The 16969-nt window shown below is 36.6% G+C and overlaps 1 protein-coding gene across 2 annotated transcripts in view; it reads right to left on the reverse strand.

The window, feature by feature from the left end:
- Window positions 1-16969, reverse strand: part of LOC136866425 (PAX3- and PAX7-binding protein 1) — a 337700-nt gene that overhangs the window by 186944 nt on the left and 133787 nt on the right. For both annotated transcript variants that reach the window (XM_067143350.2, XM_067143349.2), the window contains one exon: window positions 8626-8815. In XM_067143350.2, the coding sequence (XP_066999451.2) occupies window positions 8626-8815 (190 nt within the window). The remainder of the gene's footprint in view (window positions 1-8625; window positions 8816-16969) is intronic.

The following is a 16969-nucleotide window of genomic DNA, read 5'->3' on the forward strand; positions in this document are numbered from 1 at the left end:
CAGAAAGACTGTCCTTATAGTTTTCCCAACTGAAGTCAACATAGGTCATTACAATGACGACAGTATGAATGTCGCGATTAAAAGCAATGCTTCATATGAAATATTCGATAAAATGAAAAACAGCACATTTTCTCACTTTTTGGCGAAAAGTACTACGGTTACATAAAATCAGCTTCATGGTCCGTATCGCACTTACACAGATTCACAACTAAGTATTTTTTATTTTGCACCTTGTCGATACACTGAATTGCTTAAGGCAACTTATTGGTTAAAAGTAGTACATGTTTTGTATATTATAAACATCTTCAGCCAGATACCACTGTTTAGATGAAAAATTCATATAATGTCAAAGTATCAATGCTTTAGAGGAAGTGCCCTTAAAATTAACATAAGAAGATTGACAATATTAAAAACAAAATACTGAAGAGAAATTATATAAATTCTTTCTAAGATTGAAAGCAGTTGTCAAGGAAACACTTGTATAATAGTCCATAGAGAATATGCCCTAATGATTATTCTTTTCTTAAAAAGTTCATGAAAAAAAAAGGCCAATTTATAAATTAAAAATTATACATTCATTAGTAATTGCAAGTGATAAAAATCATTGTTATCCGTATTGAAGATACTGAAAACCCTTCTCAAAAATTCAACTTTCCTCTTAAATGACCATGAAATCTTTAAACTAGTCAACATGAATCCAACTTTACCCACAGCCAAGTCCTTACCCAAAACCCACAAAAAAGACATCCCCATCCGACCAATTATCAACAGTAGAGGCAGTCCAACATACAAAACTTCAAGATTTCTACACTACTTTCTCAAAAAACACTACAAATTCAACAACAAAAACCCCATTAAGAACTCAATTGACCTATGTCAAACCCTGAATAAATTTACACTGCAACCAAACCACATTCTATGTTCCTTTGACATCACCAACATGTATCCGAACATCCCAGTTCTCAACAGTATCAACAGTAGAGGCAGTCCAACATACAAAACTTCAAGATTTCTACACTACTTTCTCAAAAAACACTACAAATTCAACAACAAAAACCCCATTAAGAACTCAATTGACCTATGTCAAACCCTGAATAAATTTACACTGCAACCAAACCACATTCTATGTTCCTTTGACATCACCAACATGTATCCGAACATCCCAGTTCTCGAAACCATCAACATCATAAAAAACAACCTCTCCAAACACAGTGGACTAAGCAAAATAGAAATTGATGAGTTCATTAAAATATTAACCTTTATATTGAACAATAATTACTTCACGTTCAACAACAAGATTTACCATCAAAAGGGCTTAGCTATGGGAGACCCTATTTCTGGCATTCTAGCGAACATCTATATGGACAACTTAGAACACAATAAAATTATAAATTCCATCAATGGCATTCATCTTTGGCTCCGCTATGTCGACGACACACTAGTAATCATCGATAAACAGTGCAACAACAGCGACAACATCCTCACATTCCTAAACACTTTAGACAACAACATAAAATTCACAAAAGAAGATGAGGACAACGGCTCCAACAATTTTTTAGACATCAACATCACACGAATGGACAACGCATTTGAGTTTCGAATACACAGAAAACCCTCCTTCACCCCACTAATAATAAACAATAATTCCTTACACCCAAACTCAAATAAACAAGCCCCTTACTACAGTTTAATATACAGAGCTTTAAAAATTCCCCTTTCACCTACCAATCTGAAAAAAGAACTTGATTACATAACAGATATTGCCAAGTTCAATGGCTTCAACACCAACATGATCAACAAGATCATCAACAAAGTAAAACTAAAATTAACAACAAATCTTTCCCCAATAACACCCAATAAACACAAATACGCAACTTTCACATACACTAATCCAGTCATCTACCAGATAGCCAACCCCCTAAAAAAGCACGAAGTCAGCATTGCTTTCAAAACGCAGAACACGAACCAGAACATATTTTTCAACCAGAACTCTGTCAACCCAAGAAGAAACCACTACGCGGGCTCAGGTATTTACAGACTCACCTGTTCACAATGCAACTCCTCGTACATCGGACAAACTGGCCGAAGCTTCCAAACCCGTTATTTAGAACACTACAATGCCCAAAAACATAATAAATTTTCCGCAATGAGCACCCACATGAGGGACACTGGCCACCACTTCACCACAATAGAACAAGACTTAACAATCCTAAAAAAAGTCGAGAAAGGCAAACTAATGACTGAGTTTGAGAACCTATACATCTATCTAGACCAACACTTCAACAAAGATAAAAACCTCAACGAGATAATAGATTTAAAAAAAACCCTTTACGAACAAATTCCCACCTTACTACAAAAAATAAATTTTCAAGGCAACAACTTGTCTAAAATCTTCAATACCACATTAACTAACTCACCCAGCACGTCGACAATTACCCCCCTACCCCCCACCACCCCCTTTCCGACCAATTCCCCCACACACAACGACAGCAAGCCCACACATCCTCCCACCCAAGCACCTCCCCCTCCACCACGACCCCACCGATACAACACGAGAAATAAGAACCACTCGACCTTCAAAAACAATACAACACCCAACACAAGCAAATAACATTCATCACATTAACAAATAGGCATCAATATTATCCGCGTAACTTTCGGTTCCTTATACCCCCCCTCTTTTTATAAACCAACACTACATCAACCTGCACTCCCAATACACAACAAGCTCGCCCCTCCACTCTACCTTCCTCTATTCTGACAGCTCACCTTTGCGCATGACTCCGCCCATGCCCCTCCCCCCCAAAGCTCTCCACCCCTCCCGCCGCCATTGCTAACCGCATGTGCGTATTACCGACTGAGCCTCCTTCATAGTCCACCAATACTCATCAACAATTACCTCTCAGCGACACATCAGATAACTTCCACTTCATACAATACAACTTTCAACAACACGCCGGAACCCAGCGCACATCGGCACAAATATGGCGTGCCACTACGGCTCCTCTTCGCAGTCAGAATGAGAAGATGCCTCACCCCAGCTTTAACGCTCTGACTCTGCAGTTGCCGTATACATTCTAATCTCTCCACAGCAGTTCACAAATCAAGCAACTCTATTCTATCTCACCAGACCAGTAAAGAACAATAACTTCATCCCGACGTCCGCCATACTTTATTCCACGGAACAATATCAATTTGTCTCACCGGCATTTCACACCGATGTCTTCACATCACATTCGATGCTACAGAAGTCAACTAAAAGAATAAGCGAAAGTTTCAACCCGCAACATTTTCCTAATTAGCAATTACCCACTAATAACTGTCACCATTGTTGCCGTTCAAACGCACCGAATACCCATGAATCTCCACCCACACTGACCAGTCTCCGTACCGATCTCGGCGCTGCAACTGGAAAACTTTCAGCTTGATGCCTATAAAACCTCATTTGGCTATGAAATATTTCCCTACCCCCGGTAATTTTAACTAAAATAAACTGCTCTACATATTTCTGAAATGTCAATGCTAAATCCTTCTTCCAACCTCTAAAACATCAGGACGCACTTGGTACTGAAAATTTTTTATCCTTGCACACCAGCTGCTCTTGTGTAATTATGTATATAATTGTAAATTCTCAACTATTCAATTAGATAATGTAATTACTATATAGTTACCAACTATTGACATTAGTTTTTATTACAAACATTTACGCTGAATGTTATAATGTAAATATTTTAAAACTTTATCTCAACTGTTCAATTGAACAATGTAAATACTGTATAGTTACCAACCTTTGACATTAATTTTTGGTTACAAACATTGACGCCGAACACTACACCTTTTCTCCCTTAATTGTTATAATGTAAATATTTTTAAACTTTTTTTTTTTCCTATGATTGCATCAACTGTTTCTCCAGAGCACCACTGCCGAACTCTACTATGTTAATTTTAGGCATTGATGCTGACTTTTCATCTATAAACCTATATGTTCAACCATCACTTTTGTACAACTATTTCCCATACTTAATTTTTGTAATTGTATTAATAATATGTATTAATTTGTACATGTCAACTACTAACCAGTTACATGATTTTTTACCTTGAGGTGATATTTTGACTGATGATGCCCTCAATGAAGGGCGAAACATGTCTCAAGTGGAATCAATAATAAATTCCTAATTTATAAAATTTATATGTATTGAATAGGTGGAAAAAACAAACCTTTTAGCATCCTACATTCATTAGTAATTGTCGAAATGAAGAAATCCAGATTTTGTAATGTGGCTCCTATTACTACTGCACATGAAATATTACTAATTCCTAGTTGTAAATTCTTTTTAAACCTGCTTTCCACTGGAACAGTATCTCCTGTCATTTTTTTTTACGGTCTTGTGTCTGGTGTAGTATTGATGATGCGTTCTCTCTTGTTCACGTACTTGAGGAGGTGGAGGAGCGGGGGATAATGGTGAGTCATGAACTTCCTTGTTGTTATCTTCAGCTTCAGAGGAGGAGGAATATGTCATAGGGCTATCTGGAGGTGGAGAGATTCCAATTCTTTTCTTGTGATCTTTTTCAAGCATTTTCAAATATATCAGAATTTTATCATATACTGGGTTCTTATATTCTATAGCCTCATTAAGGTTATCATTTTTCTTTACAAGTTCGTCTAGATGAATGTATAGATCTTCATATGTATTCATTAAGCTGCCCTTTTTTAATTTTCTTACGATGGTCAGGGCTCGTTCTATGTTGGTAAATTTATTACGTACGGTAGTCATGTGTGTTCCCATAGCTGAGAATCTTCTATGTTTTTCAGCATTCACATGTTCTAAATATCTTACCTCAAAATTGCGGCCAGATTGTCCTATGTGTGTATTCTTGCACTCAAAAGCATGTAAGTTTATATATTCCCAAATCAAAAAATTTATCTTTTTCCGAGAGATTTAATATATCATGGTTGAAAATACTCTGTTTCATGTTGTTATTGGTGGAAAATGTGATTTTGAAATTTTTTCTCTTAAATAAATTTATTACGTGTAAGTTTGGATTATTATATGTGAACATGATGTATTTCTCAGTTTTACTAGGTTCGATTGCTGATTTAGATTGTCGCTTCTCTGAAAATTTATTAATTTTATCCATCATGTTATTGTTGAAACCATTCAACAGGGCTTGTTGTCGGATAAACAACAGTTCTTTATTCCTTTCAGATTTGGATAATGCTCTGTTAACTTAACTGTAATATGCTGATGTTTTCTGTGCCTCAGGGTGTAACGAGTTGTTCCTGATACTGGTCAGTGTGAAAGTGGATTTTCTGTGTATTTTGAAAGAAAATCCTTTTTCTTCTCTCGTTGTGACCACGTCTAGAAAATTCAGTGATATTGCTTCTTCTTCTTTAATGCAAATTTTATATTTGAATCCAAATTATTCAATATATTTTTTAAAAATTGACTATCGGTGAGTCTGTTATCTATTATAGCATAAACATCGTCCACATAATGTGTCCAAAATTCTAATCCCTCTATTTGATTAATAATCTTCGTGTGTTCCAAATAGTCCAAGTATATATTAGCCAATATTCCTGATGCTGGGGCACCCATTGAGAGTCCTTTTTGTCGGTAAATTTTATTATTAAACATAAAATAATTTTGATTTAACACAAATTCTAAAACATTAATAAAATCTTCAATTTCTGGTATGCTTATTAATTTGTTCTTCATTAAATTCTTCTTAATGATTCTGATGGTGTCTTCTATTGGAATGTTTGTATACAAGTTGGTTATGTCAAACGAACATGTCGTGTGATATGATCCAAGTTTAAAATCTTTAGCTAGATTGCAAAACTCCACTGAGTTTTTGATAGGTGTTTTACAATGAAATACGTATTTACTTGATAAGAAATTATGTATAAACCTAGAAGTTTTATAAATGGGGCTAAATTTGAAATTTATGATAGGTCTAATCGGTTCTCCCTGTTTATGTCATTTCGGCAGTGCTCTCGCAGTCGGAAGTCCAGGGTTCATATTTATTAAAGTTTATACAACATGTTCATTAAACAAGAAAGATGTGCTTTTTAATAGTTTTTTAAGATCCTTCTGAATACGTGGTCGGGTCTTTATCAACTGTACTAAACGAATTGTTATTAAAAAATGTTTCTGATTTTTTAAATATAAACATTTCTATTTAGGGCTACAACTGTTCCTCCTTTATCTGCTTTTGTGATTATTAAGTTATTTTGCTTGATTTTTTGCTTTAAGTTATTTACCGCCTTACTAGCGCCACGATGTGATTGTAAACCTTTTACTAGAATAGGAATTTTCTTTTTAGCTTCATACCTTATATCATTCTGTAAATCTACGGGTAGATTCTGTACTGCTGTTTCTGTTTCTGCTATTGTGGTGATTAAATCATAACTTTTGTTTGTTCAAAGTTTCAGAGGTAGAATGACCAGGCTGCAGACAGCCGCAAACACTCCTGTGTAATTATTCCGTTTAAGTGTGCACATTGCTCATTTCATTCGCTGCCTCAGAGTAGGGATCAAATAGCTGGAATACTATGATGATCCAGTGTGTTACGTACCAGTAGTATCAGAAAATTTGTGAACCAGGGGAATGGCATGCTAAAGAAGAGAGAGATCTAACTCCCAAGCTACTTCCCGCCAATATTCAGGCAGGCTGTTATACTCGATACAGAGCAGTAATCTCATCTATCAGAGATAAATGGCAGCAGAATACACAAAGCACATCACAACAAACAATGGTCAATATAATGTTACTGTTGATTAATTTTATGAGCTTTCTATATTGGAGGCCTTCACATTTAGTTTCCTTCCGAATCTGTGATATTAGAGCATCTAATGTAAAGTGAGTCGCCCTTTCTTTCAACACTCCCTCTTGTGTTATTATTCAAGCAATCGTTCCTTCATGACTTTTTTCTCATTCTTATAATCATCTTCAAAATTTAATCACCATCACCACCAATATTATTATAGTCGGTATGGTAAAACTGAATCAAACATAAATAATCGGAAATTGTATTCTCTATAACTTTTGTTATGTAGTAATTTTCTATATAACCAGTAAGATTAGGTAATTAAAAATGAAATTTTTGGTACCTTCCCCTAAACTACCATTTCGAACAGGGTGAATAAAATTATTTATAGCATAGACTGTAGTTCCTTATTACCAGACTTTACATAAAATTCTGTTCACCCATTTTCTCGTACCTCGGCGCTGATATGGACTTAGAAAAAAAAAAATCCAAATTCATGAATATCTTTGTTATCATAGGTAAAAATGTATAACACATAAATGGAAGGAAATTTAATAATATATAATTTTAGTTATGTAGTATTTATCAATAGGGCCAATAATAACATAAATATTTGAAAATTAAATTTTTGGCCTTCCCCTAAACTACCATTACACTCAGCGTGAATAACATTATTTATGGCCTAGTTCGTAGCGACTTATTCCCTGATGTTATATAGTGATTTTCATTAAATTCTCTTCAGCCGTTTTCTCGTGATGAGCGTGCGTACATACAAGACAGGCAGAAATCACAGAAAATTAAAACGTACATTTCCCCTTCTTCCGGTCTAGAAAGCCAAGAATAACGGCCGAGAGGATCCATCATGCTGACTACACGACACCTCGTAATCTGCAGGCCTTCGGCCTGAGCAGCGGTCGCTTGATAGGACAAGGACCTTCAAGGGCTGTAGTGTCATGGGGTTTAGTTTGGTTTTATTTCCCCTTTTTACTGTGGTCATGACCAGTATGGACATATCATTCTTTTTTAAATTCTGAGCATTCTACAGACAAAACTCTTATTTTATATTGAGATAAATTAAAATTAGAATTGTCTATGGCTCCTAAAATCCCTAGAAAAGTCATTAGCCGTTATCATTGATATTCTGTTCCTAATTACTAAGAAAGACTCCATATTTAGCGACTAGTCTCTAGAATCGACCAAAGAGAATGGAATCGACTAGACTGATGTGAACAAACACAAACATAGCACGTGAGAACGAAAGATTGACAATCGATATACGCGTCGCGATATACAGGTTTCAATAACATCGCATATTCGCGCGCATTTCTCGCATTAATAAACGTTGATATTTCGTTTGAAAGCGCCCAATGAGCGAAGGACTTCCGGCCACTGGCGTAAAAAAACTGAAATGGCGGGATATGAAAACAAATGTTTGAAGTTTACAAAAAAAAAAAAAAAAAAATCAGGAGATATAATAGAATAATCGGGAGGTGGGAAGAACTGTCGAAAATCGGGAGTCTCCCGCCTAAATCGGGAAAGTTGGCAGGTATGCTTACTTCTCACTTTCCTAGCAAGCCTCTTCAATGACTCGTAGGCTTTCTATGACATCGTGTACTGATGGGGATCTGACTAGTCTTAAAGCTGAGGAACCAATAACAATGATATAGTGTTCACCATCTGTATGCTTCGAAAGCACATTAGTAGGCTTTTAGCTCACGGCTTCATCACACTGATCATACTGCTTCATTTCTCACATACTATAACCAAAAATGTTTCTCTTTAAAATAATACATGAGACCCTTCTCCAACCCCATGTAAAACGACATCACAATCCCCCCAGATTTTGTATGAACCCACCTTCTCATCTAGACACTCTACCAAGTCTGTGACATACCCACGCAACTCTTGGTAAAATCTGAATCTCTGCGCCAAGGCTGGGCCTTCCGTTGCAAGGCGTTGACGATCAGTGTGCAAAGTGACCAGGTCATCCGTGACCTTATCCCTATCCAGCGTATGTCTTCGATGAACTTCCTTCAGGGATGTTAACCTAGTAAAACAAAAGAACAGTCGTATAGAATGGTTAACACTGTGACAATCATACGATTACACCAATGGAGTCTTGCTAACAAATTCACCTGCTAGAAAGGAATGGTTAGACAGTTCTTAAATGCAATGCAAACTGCCAAGGAACTTTATTATTATTATTTTAATACGTAGACTTTCACGACCACTAAATGACATTATACAGTAATATTAATTTGGGGATATTAGGCCGCATAATGCTTATAATCTGCTGATGCGTTTCGATCCTGCAACCAGGGATATTTCTAACAGAGCCTCTCTATCTTGAGTCTAGTTGCTATGGAATGACAGTTGCGAGTACATTAGTTGTAATTGCTCTGAAGACAATCCTGGTCGCAGGATCGAAATGTGACCTAATATCCTCAAATTATTATAATTATTATTATTATTATTGCAATGAAATCCTAACAAGAGTTGTCCAACTTATGTAAAGATGTCTGTTGCACTGAAATAGTCATAGTGAAAGAAAAACGAATAGGAGCATGTATGTTTTGCTTCTCAGAAATTCTAGTCATTTTCATGAGTTACTAAAATTGTTATTTCAGACTTGAGGATGTACTGTGACTATTATTCTAAATTTTTCTCTCAGAATATCACACAGTCTTAATCCAGGCACTCTATAATATGTTAAGTATGCTTCATAACAACTAAATTTTGGAAAAGTGATCTTGTAAAAATAGAGAAAACAACAGTAAATTAAACTTGATACTACTGTATATGATGAGAAAACAAGCTTGGTAATATCAATAACAGAGGTAAAAATATTTTTTGTTTAAAAACAAAAAAGAAATAAAAACTTTACAGTAAAAGAGATAGTCTCTTCCAATACAAACAGGACTGAATACACACCAAGCCATAAGTTCTCTTCATGTGTGTATTGAGTAAGAAGAAGTGGTAAGTTAAAAAGAAGACATGCATATCTTCCAGTTTCATATCCTGAAGGGAAAAATTGGCACAGAATATTCTAAAACAGTCCTAACAATAATTTTTTTCCAATACTTCAGAAGCCAATAAAAATGCTGTGCCTATTTCAACTGACAGCACACAACACTCCAATATCTCGATTTCTGTATCTTTTAGTAATGTTGGGTATTTCACGATGCACATCCTATTTTTCCCCTTCATTTTGTCAACAGCACCTATTCACTGCATTTTAGAGTATGTTCATAACAAAATGTTACTGGACATAGTTTAAAGTAATAATGATCCAATGAGCACTTTTCAAAACTTATAATTAATTTTTGAAAGCAAGTTTAATTAGTTAAAAGGAAAAGCAGCACAAATCACCATGCAACAGAAATCATAATAAACCTCAGACTGCAGAACACATTTATGTAATTTGTAGTAATGGGAACAGTAATTAATTTTAAATTAACATTATGCATACTTTACAAAGAGGTGTGATTAGCTCACTGGCTTAGCTAATGGCTTCCTACCCGGAAAGATGACATTCGAATTCTGGTTGATCCTGGGTTGAGATTTCTGTCTCAATCACGTGGCGCCAGGAAGGGCAGCCAACCTTAAACCCCAAGCAAAAGCCAAAATGTGACTGGTGGCTCCAGCAACCCCAGAAATTACGTGGGATAAGCTAAAGAAAATTTATCATGCATACTTTACAACCTGTATTTTGTCTTTGGCAGTGAAGTACTTACTTCTACATTTAAAAAAACCATGGTGCAATAGCTCTGAAAAGCCATGAATTACCAAGCAACTGCTGCTCAGCCCAAAGGCATGAAGATTATGAGGTGTTCTGTAGATGGCACAACGAATCCTCTTGGCCACAAGTCTTGGCTTTATAGACCGGAACCACAATGTCACAGACAGACACCTCATTAATTTTAATCACGTAGTCTGAGTGGACCCCAAACCAGCCCTCACCAGGCACACTATTCCTACTCTGCAGGGCCGGCCACACATTCAGTACAAATAAAATTTAGGGTTCTCTCTAATTGCATTGTACCGTTTAACAAAATCTAGGATTATTTGCCAAATACTACTATTAGACCTATGGGAGTAATGGAGTTCCACTTCCATTTGACAGGCAAGGGACTCCTTAAAACAATGACAAACCGGATAAAATTTGGCGGGGAGCTACCAATATTAATGGGGCTTATAGTAGAAAGAAACATATGTACGATCTAAAACTTGGAGACGAAAGACCAAAAGGGCGACCACGACGCAAGTACGACACAGTGAAAACTGTCATTGAACAGAAAGGACATGCCTTGGAAAGCAATGAAGAGAGGTTTAGAGACTGGAACTGGCAAAAAAGCTTTTTTCACCGACCCATCACTTAGGATGGAACGATGTGGGATATGTATGTATGTACAAAAGAAAGAAGAACTGACCGAGTCAAAAAAGAGAATGCATCTGAATGTGTTAGGAGTCAACTTGCTTGGTGATTTCTGTTTTAAGAGGAGGAACAACTAGGTAACTGTCTTCTCTGAATAAATTTAAGTGGAGATAAAAATGAAAACAAAACTTCTTATTCAACAGAGGAATTTGAAAATGAAAGAGAACAAAGTTTATTTCATTACATTGAAAAGGACAAAAACACATCAAAAGTGGGAGAACGTAAGTTCCAAGAGTAACAAAACACATAAAATTTATATATTCTTGATTAATCCAGTCCTACACACAAAGCAAATAATGACGCTAGCAGTAGTCTCAATATAGGCTAGTATGAGGTCTAGTGTCTCTTGCGTCTCCTGCAGGCCGAGGTTCCGTCTTAGGCCAGACAGATCGGTGCACTCTGTGAGGATGTGGGCATGGTGAATTCGGCACCACAAGAACACCCTGGTGGGTCTTCTGTCTTTAAAAAGTAAGAGTGCGTAGATCTTCCACCACCTATTCTCAGCCTACATAAAACTATGGTATCTCTCTGTGAAGGACAGAAAGAGGACTGCCATACGTCAGTTGTCTTCTTAACTGCTCTCAGATTGTTGGGAGTTAGGACAGATAGCCACTCATTCCTAAGACACAGAGATGGTTCGACATAGCTGAGAACAAATATCCCTAGCAGGAACATTCATAGGACGAGGTAAAAGTACCACTTCTTTTGCAGCTTGATCCACCAGTTTGTTCCCTGCAAACCCAATACGGCTTACAAGACAGACGAAGAAGGACAGAGTATGCGGTAAGATTTATCATCAGAAATGCTACTGCATGCAACATAATTTCTGTTAGGCACATAAATGAGCAAATAATGTGGGTAGATTTAATAGCTGGAGGAATTAGGACGAAAACTGTCCCTGTTTGTTATTCACCATCTAAGGCTACAGATGACAAAGCTGACAAGTTTTTTGAGCACTGAATGACATCAATGGTCAAAGTCAACAGCAATGATAAGATTTCAATGTAAGAGTTGGTAATAGAACTGAAGAATATGAGAAGGCAAGCATAAAGCTTAACCCTCGAACCGGTAGTTGAAATAGCTCTAACCGATGGGTGTGCACCACACATTTGCAGTACCTGATGTATGTCACTCTGACAGATGTATTATTCACAGAGTATGCACATATAATATACCGTAACATTCATCATGAACTGGACTATTCGAAAAGTCCTTTGCATTTACCCTCACCATAATATTTCTTTTTAAATTTTCCGCCCCTTTAATTGCCCCCCTCAAAAAATTAAAAATATTTTTTTACTTACACATTAAATGTAAATGACTAAGAACTTTCTCTGAAACTTTCTAAATATAAATTTTGTAGATAAATTAATTCTGATGATAGACATGCAAATTTTAAGTGAATAGTGTTAATACTTTATGAATTATTCAATAAAAAGAAGGTTAGTTGATAGAGCTCTAACCGGTGGGTGCTCATAACCTACCTCAGGTAGCACATCGATTATCCATTCTGCTGCAATAGGCCTTGAATTTACAGATGCATTTAATTCTATTACAATATCTTCACCATTTGAATCCGAAAATGTAGTCATCATGTGTGCATAACACACAGTAAACAATGAAAGCAAGTCACAAAAAATCAACACGTGTTTCAAACCTGTACAAACTGCAACGTTCATTTGTTTCAAAGATATCACACATAAATGGATGTATTTAACACTGAAACATTCCACATTCCAAGGAGGAAACATGCCTGATGAATGCTGCCATCTAACGGAAATATTCACACATTCTTCTAGCTGTATTTACTGGTAAAGTAGACCTGACGATCTATCATCAGCGGCGGTTGAGATAGGCGCACACCTGCCGATCTAACGTCTGCTACCGATTCGAGGGTTAAAGCTATTCACCGCTACACATAGGAGAGGCATGAAGTTCCATAATAGACTATATCATAACATTGAATTCAGGAAATCAGTTAAGAATATTGAAATATTCCAGGGATTACTCAATGATACAGACCACTGTCTGTCTTTAGTGAACAAAGTACAGTAAATCCTCGTTAATTCAAAGTCTTTGGGACGCAAAAATCGGACTTCGAATTATGTGATTTCGAATCAACCGCCAACACGTACTTCGGAAATGCCAAGCCTTGCGGCGTCACAATATGTTCTAAGACCCATTACCGCATGCAATTGACCTTGAGTCACAGTTTAAAGCTCTTAAATGCAATGAAAAAAAAAATCTATTTCCAAAATGTATCCAACAAGGTGCATTTACAGTATTAAAATAATGCACTTGGATAACTCACCGGCAAACATAACCTCACGCAATGAAATCAAAAGAAAGAAAATATGATTCAAAGACGAGGAGAAATCTATACTGGCTTCCCTGTGAAAGTGCTTTATTCACTGGATTACTGTACTGTATGCATTTTAGATGCCTTGTGCTTGCACGGAAAGTACCCGATGCCCTTAAAACATCGCGGCTTATCCAACTTTCCTATGACGAGGGAAGAAAATCTCTCGCTTCCGTCCACATTACAACAGTACAGGGAAGGCAACGAGTACAGTGACTATACTTGTACGATTTCCCGCCATGGCACTTCTAAGACCCATTAATGCGTGCAATCACCTTGATTCTCAGTTCAAATTTTTCAGATGCCATGGAAAGCACTATTTCAGAAATGTATCCAACAATGTGCATTTATATTATTCAAATAATGCATTTGTATAAAACAGTGGCAAACAGAACCTCACGCAACAAAAGGAAGAAAAACATGATTCAAAGACGAGGAAAAATTATGCTGGCTCCCCCGTGCAAATGCTTTATATTTTGGATTACTGTACTTGTACTGTTTGCATTTTTAGATGCCTTATACTGGCATAGAAAGTGCCCGACGGCATTAAAATATCGTGGCTTTTCGAACTTTCCTATGACGGGGGAAAGGAAGTCGCTCGCTTCCGCATGCAGCGTGCACTGCATAGCAACACAGTAGATTTCCCAGCTGACAATTCTCTCCTTTAAAACCATAAGTCCATTTGGTCTCAACATTTAAAAAAATACAACAAACAAACAATACAGTTTCATCGGCATTGACAATATTGTTTGGTGCGTACGAATTGACTATAGGCTATAAGCCACGCTTTTTCACCAACAGTCGCCAATGCCAGTGTTCGCGGATTCTACCTCTCCCCACACTGCCTGCTACGTGATTGTGGCGTTCCTTAAAACGCCAAATAGAAAATAATTACGATTCCGCTCAAACATAGCAGATACGAAGCACACTGTAGACATGGCGAAGTAGACGGAAGCGGGCAAAGTTACCTCTGACCTTGCCCTGCACGTTCCGGAAGACACGTTCTTTCACGATGCGGAAAAATATTGAATTTAAATTACTCTGTAAAATACTATATTTTTTTTTTCGAAATGTAAAGGCAGTCTCAAATTAAAAGTCTGAATTTCGGTAATGGGACCGACATTGTTCTTTGAATCACGAATTATCGGTATTTCGAATTAAACGATTTAATCCATTCACTGCCAAACCTGTATATATACGTTTTGGTGCAGTGTGTATTTCACCGATCTCACAAATGAACGCAATGTAGTCATGCTTTGAGATTCCGTGGAAATGCTCAAAGAGGGTAAAAGAAATAGATGGAGCCTAAGACGAAGATTGTTAGACTTGGTTTGTAATGATTTAAAAATAAGAGGTATGGAACTAAGTGAGGCCTCAGAGCTAGTTATAAGTAGATGATTGTGGAGGTGTTTAGTAAATTTACAGAGGCTTGAAGGCTGATTGCTGAAACGCATAACAGGAGGCACATTTATGCATATAAACCTTGTAGTATTGATTGACTTCAGGGTCAGAAGCATTGGGATAATCCTATTCTACGGGTTTGTCTGCCTCCTGGCTCTACCGCAACTGCGGCTGCACTTCATATTACATGAGGAACCTACCTTTCCTATATAAGATAGCCTTCTGCAGAGCATGGGAGCAGTTGCTGCAATACCAACAAATTCCAAACATGGACACCCATTCACAGATAGCCACTGGATAGTAAGAACTGTTACAGCATTAAATATAGGCCTGAAAACACAGCTGTATTGAACAGCTCCAGCTAACAGTTCAGAGAAATGTCACAAGTCACTTCTTTCCTTGAATGCACAACTCTGGCACAGGTGTTCTACTTGGTGAAGAAGCCAGTGATTTATCTCTGTAGTGACTGCACTATTATTTCTTCAGTCTATTCCTCCGGCCTTCCTTTAAGTACACAAATGGCACAACTTTCCTTCTTACAATGAAGTAGGACAGCCAACATCATACATAATCACTGGATCATTTTAATTATCTTTTCACTTACTTTATTCCTTTCGCTCTGATTCACATCATTTACACTTCAATGCATAACCTTTGGTGGTGGTATCTGAGGATTCAACAAACCTTCAGGCTGAAGAGTTAACAAACACATTATCAGCATGCAGTTTCATTCTTACACAATCTGAGATACAATACTGTAATTAGTGGTGATATGCTTGAAACATACCTGTTTATCCAAATCATTAATTCCTCTATACCTACTTCAACATTAGGTTTCCTGAAGAGAGAGTTTTCCTCAATTACAACACAAAATATCCACTTTTCATAAACTATTTAGAATAGTTGTAGGGTACATATTCTTAAGAGCTGTACATTTTCAGATCCTGTGAGAAGTTAAAACTGATGTCATGGTCTAATGAAATATTGGATTGCATATGGATACCAAGCAACGATCTGTATCCGACTTTTTAGCTTAAATTATATCCTGATCAAGAGGGATCAAAAGTGAAGCGAGAGAAACACGACTTGGATGTTTTCTAAATGCTACAGAACAGTGATCAGTAATATATTTTGCTTTCTTCTTATTGTCAATTGGCAAAAGTCACTAATGAAATATTTAATCTGTCATCCAAGCCTTCTTGTTATATTTATACCGCATGGCAACTGATCGGTATTCTTGAAGCAATATGGATTCTTGCATATCCCAATCACTTATGGGTGTAACTAGCTAGTTTCTGTGAAATCTGTACCCAGAAAAATGGTTACTCTTTCCTTGAATTGATTACCATCTGACAGAGAGCTGCTCACTTGAGAAACAGTTGGACACCATATTCCTCACCACAGACTGTCATGAAATAAAGCCATATTTGTTTCTTAATCTATTATGTTAACTCACTTTGTTAATTTGATTGACAACACAAATGTTCACACTTTCCTGGAAAGGTGAGACTAAAGGCATCAGCGCGTAAACTTCAATTAGAACATTAAACCACACAAATCAGTACAATTCTTTGGTACAACCCAAATTTATTGGATACAATTAATACTTTCAAAGACATGCATAATAAATTTTTCATATTGAACTCCTGGGAAAAATGATGTGAAGCATATCAATAAACTTGTTATTCTAATTTTATTTTCCCTAAAGTAGGATTAAATTTTACTGTGATAAAATAACATTTTTGTAGTGGTATTTGTTAAACTAGATATTTTAATCATATAAAATGTAAGTAAAATGGTAGAGACAATAAAATAATGTATTACTTTGGCATATGTTGCATTACATTTCACATTTTAAAAATACTTCCCTAAAATCAAGGAAGAACTAAGACATGGATCTGTCAACAAGAGAGTCAGTTGCTAGGCTTCTTGGACTATTCCCCACCGTCAAAAATATATAGTCGCCTTCTAGCCAGAAATATTAAAAAGGAAAAGCTATGACATAC

Source organism: Anabrus simplex, chromosome 3, assembly GCF_040414725.1.
Source record: "Anabrus simplex isolate iqAnaSimp1 chromosome 3, ASM4041472v1, whole genome shotgun sequence".
Lineage (NCBI taxonomy): Eukaryota > Metazoa > Arthropoda > Insecta > Orthoptera > Tettigoniidae > Anabrus > Anabrus simplex.